The 13151-nt window shown below is 45.9% G+C and overlaps 1 protein-coding gene across 12 annotated transcripts in view; it reads right to left on the bottom strand.

The window, feature by feature from the left end:
* Positions 1 to 1083: 1083 nt before the first annotated feature.
* The window catches only part of LOC118510209 (hippocampus abundant transcript 1 protein), a 29733-nt gene continuing 17665 nt past the window's right edge, over positions 1084 to 13151 (bottom strand). For 3 of the 12 annotated variants that reach the window (XM_036051752.1, XM_036051753.1, XM_036051754.1), the window contains 9 exons: positions 7308 to 7403; positions 6822 to 7012; positions 6606 to 6747; positions 6344 to 6535; positions 6046 to 6254; positions 5865 to 5951; positions 5698 to 5795; positions 5231 to 5608; positions 1084 to 3614 (listed from right to left, as the gene is read on the bottom strand). In XM_036051752.1, the coding sequence (XP_035907645.1) occupies positions 3520 to 3614; positions 5231 to 5608; positions 5698 to 5795; positions 5865 to 5951; positions 6046 to 6254; positions 6344 to 6535; positions 6606 to 6747; positions 6822 to 7012; positions 7308 to 7403 (1488 nt within the window). In that variant the 3' untranslated portion in view covers positions 1084 to 3519. Of the gene's footprint in view, positions 4825 to 5230; positions 5609 to 5697; positions 5796 to 5864; positions 5952 to 6045; positions 6255 to 6343; positions 6536 to 6605; positions 6748 to 6821; positions 7013 to 7307; positions 7404 to 8372; positions 11259 to 13151 lie in introns of all 12 variants that reach the window. The other 9 variants (XR_004905981.1, XR_004905983.1, XR_004905984.1 and 6 more) reach the window with 9 other exon arrangements.

The following is a 13151-nucleotide window of genomic DNA, read 5'->3' as shown; positions in this document are numbered from 1 at the left end:
ATGGGATGATATTTTTAAAATTACTGCCACCATGTTCGCGTAATACACAACACGCAACCCGGGGGGCTGGTGGGAAGAGAGCTGGCGAAGAAGCGGCGGGTCGGGCAAATGAAAATAAAACCTTACTCATCCCACACCGACCGAACGACTCGCTACCGGTTTCGGTGGCATAACAATTTTCGGATAAAATGCCCCCGAAAATACTGCACGCTCGTCGCAAGATGTGAATTAACAAGCGAGTACGGTGCTGAGTCAGAACATCGGGCTTTTGAGAAGCGTTTTGCTAGACGAGCTGAATTCAAGGTTCAGTCACTCTCACACACACACACACCACACTCTCTCTCTCACTTTCTCCCTCCTACGAAAGCTTTCTAAAAGCTTCAACAGTTATGAGGGACGAGGGAGAAAGAATGAAAGCACACGAGAGAGAGAGAGAGAGGAATAGTTGAAAGAAAAGGGATGTATGCAACACGCGTTTTGATTTCGCTGTCCTTCGTTATGTATGTATATCCTATCCGCACCGTGTGTATCTAGTTTTCCCGACCACTTGCCGAGAAATGGCCATGTAAGAGTGAACACAGAAAACAAATTTGTTTTATCAAACGTAGCCATTAGAAAATAAAGCGTTTCGTAAATGGAGCACACACACACGGAGGAAAAGGAAAGGACACGCTAGCAACACTTCAGTACATTGGTGTTGTTGTTGATTGTGGCATTAATATTGTGCCTAATTGTGAATGCATCCATGTGTGTGTGTGTGCGTGTGTGTTTCAGACTGCAACTAGTCGCAGGGATGAAGTAGGGGGAGTAATAGTAGTAGCACTGCTAGCCAAAATACAAAAAAACCCGGAGGCCAAGATAAAACGGCTCAGCAATAACAATACTCAGCTGCGTTTACAACCGTGCTTTACTTTTGTCTTTTGATTCGTTCCAAAGTGCGTTCAACTCTACGATAAGAACAATGCAACAAAAAAAAATCCCATTTTTCCTACTTCCTGCCTTGTGATATCGCAGCAAACACGTGTTTCTACAGTACAGGCCACGCCATTTGCAATTGCAACGAACGCCATCTTTTTTGTCGAAGTTGAATGGGCCATTTCGTTGCATCGTTGCAGAGAAATTCGAGCCGAAGGGACATCCGAAACAAAACGCAATTGGAACTAATTTCCCCTACGCGTCCCGGTCTTTTTCTCCCTTCCACGTGTTGTTTTGCTGTATGATGTTGCGGGGATTCCATTACTTTTAATTGTATTTTATTGTTTGCTTGTTTCTGTTGTTTTTCTGTTAAGTTTATCCTCTACGCACACGACACGACATTACGCGTGTTCCTCACCATTTGTTTTCTCTCATAAAACGCGCGCTGATGCGTAATACTCAACTCACTAGGCGCTAGTAGTAGGTTCAAGTTAATTCATAATCTTTGGACTAACAGTGTTGTGTATCCGCGCCCTCCCCCGTAGTAGATGCAGCCGCGGTGTTCGACGGCACGGCCACACGACGACGCGAGTGGCATTTACATGGCTATCCGCACTATTTTATTTACCTCTTGATTTGTTGCTGTAATGCTGGTACTGCTATGTAACATGTGTCTTCTTCTTCCCTTTTTCTACTCCTGACATGTTTCATTTTGTTGCTGTCGTTATATTACACTAGGGATTTCGTGCTGGTATGTCAACTGTAGAGTACGTGTTATGGCATTATCCTTATCGGTGTGGTTGCACGGAAAACGATTCGATTCGGTAAACGATCGTTTCCCAAGTCCCATGTAGAAGAGCCTAGTAAAAAAAAAACAATAGGGCCAACCAACCAAACCCACCGGATGGCGACGCTCAAACGCTTGCTGGATATGATGCTTATGTACGCAGGCGATATCTTAAAGGAAATCTTTCTTTGTCATCCTTTTCTACTACTGCTCACAACAGCGGTAAAAATGCTCCCGGGAAGGATTGAGGAGGCCCTGTTAATTGCTTCATTTCATGCTTTACGGTATCAACAAATTTATAAATCCTCTATTTCATCTGAATCGCGCATATCTGTTCCGGGGCGGTGTAGTAAAATCGAATTCCAAGTCAAACGATGCCCCTCTAAATGATTGCAAAAAACATCCTACTTTAACATAATTTACACAGCTACACTTTACACATATCTGCCTCGATTTTCCCAGCAGGCGAAAAAAGTAAACCTAATGGTAGTGCCTTTGTTGTTTTCGGTACGACGGGGTTTTAGGGTTCTGTGTGACACTGTAAACGTTCTGATTTACTGCCTTTCCACATACATACATACACCACCACACACACACACACACACACTCTCACGCACACACTTTAGCTGCGCTTTATCATCATCCTTCCTGCGTCTGGCTAATCGATAATCTAATCCTACTATCACTCTTGGTTTGCTTTTGCCGTACACGTATAAGCGAACCACGGACCAAAATACTCGTTCGCTCGTTCCCTCTCTTCCTCGCCCGTTTTCCCTTCTCGTTCTATCATTCAGTCCTAATTTTTTTCCTACACATTATCGTCCTTCGTAATGCACGCTTTCCCCCTTTCAACACCAAAAACGTTCCCGCGCTGGTGCAAACAGCGCAGGATTAGTTAGCGCGAGCAGTGGAAATCGCGAACCCGTTTCGTGTACTACCAGCACGAGCGCGAGCTGCTGGCGGTGTTGTGTGAGTGTGTTCTTTTCTTTTATTTCTTCACGGTTAAGTGTGTCCGTCAATTGACTAGACTAGAGCAAAAACAACTTTGGACAAACTTTGCAAAATTCTAAAAAGAGCTTAAACGGCGATCCTACTAGCGGGGTACCTTCGTTCGTTGTGCCACAACTGTGTGGGGATTTTTGTTTTCTTCTTCCTATAACCTTTTCCCAGAGCTCCGAACCAGAAAGAAACACAGTTTTATTGTTTTAAAGCTATTCAACCCCAACAAACATGTATGCTGTAGTAAAAACAAAAAACCAAACGATGCAAATGATGAGGCTGATAACGACAATGAGAAGCAAATTTAAAATCAAAAACCTAGTAACCGTGCACTTGAACAAACACAATTTTCTTTTCACACCATTCGACAGTAAAACAAATCGTAAAAAAGGACAAACCAACGGTACTAACCATCCACGATGGCAAACAGAATAAAGTTTTTGAAGGAGGCAATAATGGTGTCACCGTCCTGCACAACCAGGTAACCATAAGCAAGTTACCAGTAAAACGCCAAAATTGATGACAAAACCAAATAAGAACGAGGAGTAATACATTTTACACTTCACCTCAACCTCATAGAAAAAAAAGCTCGCCTAACGCCTTATATGAACCTCTTGACACACGCTGTTGCCCCTGCTGAGAACGCTTCTTCGTTCTCATTGTGTCACCAAAGTGTTGCTGCTGCTGCTGCTGCTTTTTGCTTACGCTACATTGTAAAAACTAATGATGACGATAATTAGGATGCTATCGAGCGCACTACACCACCAGCGAGCCGAGCCGGCTCGAGTGTGTGCGCTAGGGATTACAATTTAACACAACTATAGCTGAGCAGAGTCCTGGTGCATCAGTGGTGATAGTGGGCCCGCTACCTTTCGGCCACGCTCGTACTCATAATCGACGTCCAACGAGAGCCCTGCGAGGGAAAGAGAGCGAGAGAGAGAGAAATATTGAAGAGAAAGGTTAGTATTGATAGTCGCAACACGCTTCCGCAGATACCCTCTATTAGTATTTGTACAGGAAATTTGTTTGCTTTTTGGTTTGTCTAAAACACTACAGCGGGAAGGAAAATTTGTTCGTGGAAAAGAAAAAAAAGATGGAAAATGTTTAAAGTCAAAAAGTCCAGCAGTTTAGAGAGAGCTTAAGCGTACAGATTCAGATGCCTATTAATCGCTTTAGCTAAGGCACGATCTACTGTTGCATGTTGCTACACGCAATCTTTGTCAAACTATTTTATTATAGTGGTTTTACAGAAGCAATCAGCAGAAGTAGAATGTTCAAAGGCATATTATTGATAGGAAGAAGAAAACATTAACACACAATACTAACACGCTCGAATGGAATGAGGAGCGCTTGTTGCAGCCGGTTCACTCTATTCTAAGTTGTTTGCACACAGTTCTTTTTCCCTATCTGCAACACGATTAATGTGAGCGATAAATAGTGGGAAGCAAGAAGGATGGGTAAAATAAAATAAAAAAGATCACATGATCACACTACTTATCATGGGATTGATAGTGCCGCGTAGCCGCGTAGTACTATACTATACAATAGAGCGTAAGAGAAAGTAGAAGAAAGGCGTAGCAAGACGTTTTGTACACGAACACGAAATGAAACTTATAATTACATTCAGCAACAATCTCCCTGCCTTTGCCAGGATGAACATTTCCCTCGTGGAGAGTGTATTATAGCAAACGGGAAAGTAAAATGAGGTTCATAATCGACGTACAACCGTCACAAGGATATCTGGGTGGATGAGTGTATGTGTGTGTGTGTGTGTAGTAATACAGGTGAATGCATTTGCTATGCTCAAACTATCCCAAACCATCCACAAGTGAGCTAAGTGCGGCACACAAAGGGGAAGCTTTAATCGGTGCAAATGGCTGGGTGTTAGTAAGGGCGGCGGGGGTTCAGTTGGTGGTGGTTGGTGAGGGTCGTGAAAAAAAAAGTTCAATGGCTCGCGCACTTTTCTATCCATTTCTTGTCTTGTCTCTGACCCCATGCGTTGGGCAATGGTTTGCTTCGGATTTTGTTGCATCGCCCGGGCTGTTTTGTCACACTTATCATCAACCGTACTAATCAGTCTCCAATAAGCACGGTCAATCTGTCTTGGCTCCGATAGCCGCTCTCTGAAAATGGGTTTGAAAAAAGAAGCGAAAATAACAGAAATAGTGGGGTATACTGGATGCCAACGAGGACAAAACAACATAAGACACGTTGCCTGTTAAGGTACAAGATTTTGAACAACAATTTACTAGCACAGACCCCCGGTTCCATATCGAGACGTTACAGAAAAATGACCCCAAAATGTATACGTTATGGTTAAGATTGTTAAGAAATAAGTGTACCGATCGACCACATAAAGCGCCATGAATCGGTTAGTGGATTAGTCTACGAAACACAATTGACGACCTTTCCCGCTTGTTAATCGTTGTCGTGCTACACTGCCGCTGTTGTTAGTACGTCCATTTTGCTTCCAAGCCACAAACAGAAACCAGGGAAAAACAAAGATAAAAAAAAGTCAAAAATAACTACTTTTCTTCTCACCCGATGGCCGCCGGATGGTATCGCTTGGCGTCTCCGGAATGAAGGCTGCCACTGCGATGGCGCATATAACCATCAGCGCTCCGAACACGAACGGAGGGCCCGGCATGAGCTGCGAATACTCGTCCTCGATGTGATGGTGGACCGAGCCCCCGAGCAGCGTCTCGTTGCGCACAAACTTTGCATCGGAACCGTCGAAAACTCCACCACCGGCCACCGCACCGATGCCCGCTCCGTTCAGACTATGGCTCGCAACATTGTGCTCGTCGTTCAGATCGACGTGAAACACGTAGAAGATGACGCCGAACATTGCTGGCCCAAGACCGTTGCACAAACCGCGCATTCCTGTCACCATACCCTGGACCACCCCTGCGTGGAGAGAGAGAGAGAGAGAGAGAAAAAGCGATGCATTAGTTCTACTCCCGAAGTGCCCTCAAACAATGCTCTTGTGTCTTTACCTTGTTGGTCCGGGTTGGAATGTATCGACACGAATGCACTGATCGCCGGATACGTAATTGACGCTAATGAAGCAAGAATACCTGCTGCCCACATCATCCTACAAATAAAACACCAAATTAATTGTACTTCCGGTCTTCCATAGCCGAACGCCCGCCTCCCGACTTACCATGTCTGACTGCCAAAACCATACCAAAGCAGTTGTAACATTTCGAACAGTAATCCTATTATTATTGTACGCTTTGCACCAAGTACCCTGTTGGAGTAGCGGGAAAAGAAAACGCAAAACCGCAAGTTAGTTTGGTTCTGTTCGCTCCGCCGGCTATTTTCGTCCCTTCTAAAGCACTTACTTCATTAGATCACCTAGGATGACTTGCGCCAGTATACTTAGTATACCGACGACAGCGATAAAGATCGATACATCGATCGAGCTGAAATGCATTTTCAGTTTCAGGTAGACGAAAATGCACGAATATTGTCCCGCTTCTGGCAGATAGGAGAGCAGCACCGTAACACACTGCATCAGAATCGTTTGATCCAGACCAACCTTACGGAGCGCCTGAAGTGAATGGGCAGAAAATAAAAGCGTTGTAAGACAAATTCCCTCCCAATGAAGAACGGTGGCGGGGGGGGGGGGGGATCACTTACTGCAAACGGATCTGCCTGCTCCCAGCTGATTGGGGCACCCCAGGAGCTGGGTCGCACTTTCTCCGGTAAACTTTCCGGCACCGCCACCAGAATGAAGAACACATCCAGCACCGCGATTGCGGTGGCCAGGGCAACAATTAGCGGCTCCGAGTATTTGTCGTTCAAGTAAGCTCCGAGCGCGGGTGAAATAACCTGCCGAGAAGCATCAAAATCAATCTCTGCCATTCTTCGATCGATGCCCTGCAGCCATCACAATACGTACCAAGCTAGCGGCAAACGTGGCTGACACCAAGCCGTAGGCTCGTGACCGATCTTCCACCGTCGTAACGTCCGCTACATAGGCAAACACGACGGAAAACGTTACCGCAAACACGCCGCTGATTGAGATCATTGCAAAGAACCACCTGGAAAAAAATAGCCAATAAGCGTAAGAATTACACATCTTTCCGTGGCGTGTAAGTCCGCCACTCCTACTTACCAAGAGTTGATCGACATAAGAGGGATCGGAGCGCAGGTGAAGAACACGGTAATTAGCAGAAAGAATTTCCGGCCCCACACATCCGAAAGGGCACCAATCAGTGGAGCGCTCAGGAATGATAGTATGCCCTTTATGCCCATTACCAACCCGTTCATTAGGAAGGTGTGATCCGGGAAGGTTTGATTGAGGACCTGCGGAACACGTTGAAGAAAGCGAAACAACCGGAAAAAAGTTGAAGTGTTGACGGAACCCCTGTTGCATCAGTCAAAGCTAGCGGACGGACATACTGTTGTACGGTCAAACCGTTATGTAAGGTATATCTATTTTTAGGCAATCGTTATGGTATGTCTAATACAATTTAGACCATCCTGTAACCTGTCGCCACCAGGCACGGTATGATCGTAGAAAGTGGAAAGAACTAGAGGCCCTAGTTCTCGCTCTAGTTTTCACTTGCAAGTGTTCGTCCACAACGCATTACATACTTACATTTATGACGGGCATTGTTAACAGTCCCCAGGCGAAGAATTCCAAAAATATGACTACTAAGGCATGATAAACGCTCGGTTCTCCTATACCGGAGCTCTGAAAAAGAGGTGAAAATAGAACAATGAGTCTTTGCACACGCTACGCCATTGTGATAAAATGGTGGACAAAAGCCAGAAATGTAATTTAAAAAGTCAGCCACGATGATGACGAAGGCAGCAGCAGCAGTATGTTCTGTGCTTGGTGAGAATTTGACTCATGATAATAATGGTGATCAATTATGTTTTGATATGCACAGTCAGATAGGGTACGCCGCTTGTCAGCGATTAGGACACACTCCATGGTGAATTATGATGTGGAAAGTTAATTTAAGTATTCTGAACGTATCAAAATGCTTTTTATGACATTATTTATTCAAATAGTTAATGAAGCTAAGCCTCGGCCACAAATTTCATTCCTAATCAGCCATATTAAATAGCTCAATCTGTACCGCAATTGAGGTAACACGGGGGATTATCAATATGCAAATGAACTATAAATTGGAATAATTATCATCATCATAACGCTATCGAGCATTAACATCGATTTTTCAATTCAGTTATGTTCAAACATAATTAAAATATACTGAGCAAGCTACTAAGAGTTTTATGGGGATCTACAGGATCTTCAATTTTCAATCGAAAACGACCACAAGCAACAAGCCGTATACATCCGCGTATGTCATTTTGAATTTCATCCTCCAAAACACGCGACGGACCATGTTCACAGTCATGTCTACATGAAATCCTGCAAACCGCAAATTTCAATTTCCCTATCTACCACCGCTCGATCCGATCCACGATGCAGTTGCCCACTCGCATGGAGCGCTCACCATAAATGATATCTCTTCAAGAGAACCAGCAAATAATAACATGATGCAGACACAGTATGAACTTGCCGCCATTTGCTTTGCTGGCAAATAAAACGCACGAAACAATAATTACGCGAAACAACAGTGACGGAAGAAAGCAGCGCTAGGCATAGTTTTGCTGGGTCAATTTCGGTTCGTGAAACCTCGGGTCTACCAACCTTACAGTGATTGAAGATTAATCGCAGGAAGTAGATGAGATTTTTGCTCTGCTTCAGCTGCACCATAGTGACGGTCGGTAGGCCACTGCAATTACTTAAGTTTGAGGGTGTCGTCGTGACTCGGCTATGCGGATTTGCACCACTACCACCGGCAGCTGCACCAGCTCCATTAGCCATCCCGGTTGCTGCTGGTGTACGAGGCCCGTCCTGTACGTTACCCGTCGCATTACTTCCAACGTCCACCGTAGCCGTATCGCTGACCGGATTGTCCACGATGTTACAGCAAACGCTGGCATCCGGAACTCTTCCGGTAGAGCAGCCGGGCTGCTGCTGGTCCGCGCTCACCAGCACACGAGATTTGTTGGACGAAACGGTTGCCGTCGTTGCGGCCGAATGTGTCAACATGGACGAATCCTCATCATCATCCTCTTCAGCATCTTCATCGTCGTCATAATCGAGCCGTTGCTTTGACCCAGAAAGTTTACTACTTCCGCCCGCCATCTCCACCATTCTCGGCAACTCTTCGAGCTGTCCCCGAGCTGGTACAGGTACACCACCGGTCTGTCCCGACTGCAGTGGGTACCTTTCGTTTACGAGTGTCATCCGGCTTTCGTCTGCTTTTGACGGCTGCAGTCGCGCCGTGCCTATCATCGGTGAACACTCGCCGGGCAGGTCGAAGCAGCTGCTGCTACGACTGTTACTAATGCTTAGATAATTACTATTCTGATCATCCGTATCGGTGCAGTTGTCCTCCGCCAGCTCTGCATCCAACGAACGTCCGGCAAGCGGTAAGGTCTCCCCAACTTCATCCATAGTAACCACGTTACTTCTATCACAGACTTCCGCATCACTTGCATTCCCCGCTGCTGTTGCTGCTGCCGGTCGAAGCTGCTGGCTCGAATGACACGCACCACCACCACCACCACCACCAGCAGGAACTGCTACCGGCGGCTCCTTCGTGGTGCTGCTGTCACCCGCACTACCACCGGCCAACAACTTTGCCGAATGCTCCATCACTTGTACTATACCGTTGCCCCGTTACTTCGCTTTTCCGACCAATTGACCCTTTTTCTTCCACTTGCGCTTGTTGCTTGTGCCTGGAACCGCACACGGTTAGTCGGCAAACTTTTCCCTGCTGCCTGCGATTGCTAGCTTGCGCTGCCAAAGCTGCATCCAACCCAGCGGACCTCTACCTCCGATCCGTCCGCTGCCGGTGCTCGTGCTATTCCGACTTCCGCTACCGCAACAACAACAGTGATAACAATAATGACACCGACTGGGGCTCATTTAACCAACAGTGCTTGTGTGGCCTAAAATAGATCTGTAGTTCAATATTGGTTCCTTCTCTCTTGCTCTGTGTCGTAAAATTATAAACAATATCTTTTCCCCTTTTTTGGGGCTTAAGTTTCAACAATTGGCGCGAATTCTTCGCTCGTCCGACTTTTTTTTTTGCACGTTTATTTCGGTGCTCTAGGTGCTTGCTGTCCTTCGCCACCTTTTTGCCCGAACACGAATCTGCCCATCTGCCAGCGGCGTGATTTTCGTACCGTGTCTTTTGTCGAGTGAGTAGAGCGAACGGGGAATTGGCCGTCCCAGTTAGCACACCGTGCTGCCTCTGGTGCGGATAAATTCGTCCCTCAGGTTGCGCCGCGGGAAGCTTCTAAAATTAACACCATGCGCGCGCGATAACTCTGTGCGATGGCAACAAGCGGTGTGCGACGATCGAATGGCGGAACTCACCGCTCTCGCTGTGAGTTTATTTGGCGGGTACGTTGTAGGGGAGGCAACCAACGTACATTATACCGGTCGTACCATACGCATCCAAACGCTTCCGACGCCGACGACCAATCAAGACCGTACCCCGGACGGACGGAATTGCTAACCTCTGGCGACAGTTGCCGTAGTCCGCGTGGCCTCCTCCTGCCTGCAGCTATTGATGCTTTCTGCAAAACGTGCTGCTTGACTTTGACAGATGCGATCTGACCCGCTGAAAGGTTGTGGGGGCGTTTTTCGGGAAATGATGTTGTGCAGCTTGATGTTTAATTTGAACGTTTAGAGCTTCTCATTAGGAGCGGAAAGTAGAAGGTTTCGCTTCGCGTCGCATAGGAACTACTTGTCGGATGTATTGTCGATGAAAAAATAGCTATTTTATCTCTTTGTTGCCAGTCGTACAGCCGTTTGAACAAGGTATGAGGTATGACAGGAATAGTACACTCTGCCGCTGCTCTGGGATTCCGTTTCACGTCCTCCTTTCGCTGCACCAAACACTCCTCAGTGTGAATGAAAATATATTCCTCTGTTTCTCTGTAGGCCGGTTTTTTATGGTTCAGCTCCTTCCTTTGCGGTAGATTTATGATTCTCTCGTATGCAGGTATTCGAACTCTATCAGTTCAGATTCGAACGCAGCCCGTAGCTCGTGATGTGTTAAAGCTTTCAGTCAAACGGAAGTAATGGTTCTGCGCGTATGTGTGTGTGGGTGTGTGTTCCTTCCTGCCGCTCTGTCTGCATGTGATTGCAATGCTGGATTAAGCAATGCTGATTGCACCCGGGCAAGTCTTCTGGGACGTATACGATGTCTCTTCTGGACGTCTTCCACCGGTCGTCGTTCGGCAAGTCGGCAACGTTCTCTTCTGCGTCTGCTGCACTATGCACTTCAAAAGACTAGACTAGATGCACACAGTCAAGCCACTCGATGCGGCTGAGCTGTGGTGAAAATTGAACGGATTTCTTGCTGCTTGCTTGCTTGCTTTTTTGTTTGTATTGGTTGAGAGGCACTGAATTTGACAATAAATACTTCTTCACAATCGTACACCAACAGTACAGTTTGCACTTTGCTTTGCTTGTATTCTCGGGTCTGGTCTTGCTTCAGACGCACTGATTGCTCACCTACAAATAGATGGTTGTTGAGTTGAGCGTTAGTCAAGCGATAAATAATAACTCATTTCATCGGACAGGGTAGTAGTATAGCGAGACGGTATCTTTGTGGGCACTTTTTAAAACTGCGCGACTTATCGTACTTATTCAGTCTATTTTTAGACAGCTGCCTCCCCACGAGCTTATTCTACATTCTATATTTTATTGTACTTCCTTCTCGTCTTGCTTGCTCTTATGTTCGGCTAAAGAAAATCTTGCTTTCTATACACCTAATACACGATGGGCAAAATTCTTTCGAATGGAAAATGATCCTCCTTCGGGCGTAGAATAAACACCTAACCTTTTCAGGTTCATCTTGCCGGCAACGTTCCGTCCAACACCAACTTCGTTTCAATGCAAAAGAAGCTTAAAAGCAATCAAAAGCATCGAGGAAAAATAACACAACTCTAAGCCGTATAGAACGCCTATGCTTCTACCGGTACGAGGGCGTTAAGCTTGACCCGCCGGTACCACGCCCGAGGGTGATTAACTCTCAATGCAGCTTCGAATAATGCAGAAAAGCAGAAGTAGGATACAAAAAAAAAGCCAACATCCAGCTCACAAAATATGCACACCCCCGTGTCATCCATCTTTTTCAACGCGCATCAAGATAATGAAAATCAAAAACAAAACAACACACACCGGAGTTTGTTTTAGGGCGGCTCTGGGAAGGAGGGGTCGAATTGCTAAACGCACTTTCCAATGCACCAGAGGACGATGAGATGCATAGCAAGAGTCCCCCCCTTCGGCCAGCTTTTATTCGGCCCGACACACAGCATTATGCACGTTGGATGAATAAAACATTGCACTGATACGCCTTCTCGAGTGCAATCAAAGTTGGATGGAGCGATACGTACGTCAGGAAGTTAAGGTAAACGAGTTGGAAGTAGTTCACGTTTTATTCACGTTCAGCGTTCTCTGCTTGACGCGCGTTGAACGCTGTTGTTTAATGTATAAACTGGCAGTTTAAATAAAAACAATTGCTAAAACAATATGCCAAACGGATGCATATACGTATTCAACGATAAAGAAATGAATAAAGTCATATCAGGAGAGAACTCTGTGACTATTAGTAAGCTTGATGAGTTCCCCCAGGAAGACTTGTAACTTCAGACCTCATGAGGCTTCGACCTAACTACGTAGCTTATAACTTTTTTCTGAATTCAGTGAATTAAATTAAAACTATAATATTCATTCAAGTATCCAGAATTCCACTCCAAAGGATGTATGGATTTTTCTAAAGCCGTGCCTAATCGAGTTACAGGAAAACTCAGGAACTTACTCAGGAAAAGTAAACCCTATTTGCTCGAGCCTATACACCATGTCTAAACATGTTACAGAAAACTTTTCCAACTCGTGTACCGGAACGCCAGCCAGAACCACTGCAACCACGATCAACCTTCGGAACTTACTGGGAAGAGATTAAGCTACCTTTCTGTAGAAACCACCACGCCACCGCCAAAGGTCGGCTTCCGTGGGAAAACCATTGGCAAGCTTAAACTGCGGTTACCCATTGCAGTGTAAAACCTTCTGACCGCCGGGGGGTTAAACCACAGTCACGGAAAGGTGTAATCACGAATGGTACTCAAGTTCTGCATCGAAAATACGAAGAAGAAAAAATGCTGAAGAAACCCCTTTTACTCATGTGGTTCATAATGTTACCTCAACTTTCCTAACGCTTGCACATGGTAGAGTGTGCTGCATTGACTTGAGGCTACGGTAATGCACCAGCCACATACACACCCCGAAGACGCAGTTGGTCCCGGTGCAATATAGGTGCAACACGAAAGATGGTCCACCGAAAATCCGCACCAGGTCGGTTGCATTAGACACACACACACCACTGGCAGGCAAGTCGGTTCGGAC

The sequence above is a fragment of the Anopheles stephensi genome, chromosome 3 (genome assembly GCF_013141755.1).
Source record: "Anopheles stephensi strain Indian chromosome 3, UCI_ANSTEP_V1.0, whole genome shotgun sequence".
Taxonomy (NCBI): domain Eukaryota; kingdom Metazoa; phylum Arthropoda; class Insecta; order Diptera; family Culicidae; genus Anopheles; species Anopheles stephensi.
This window is presented reverse-complemented; position numbering and strand designations above follow the sequence as displayed.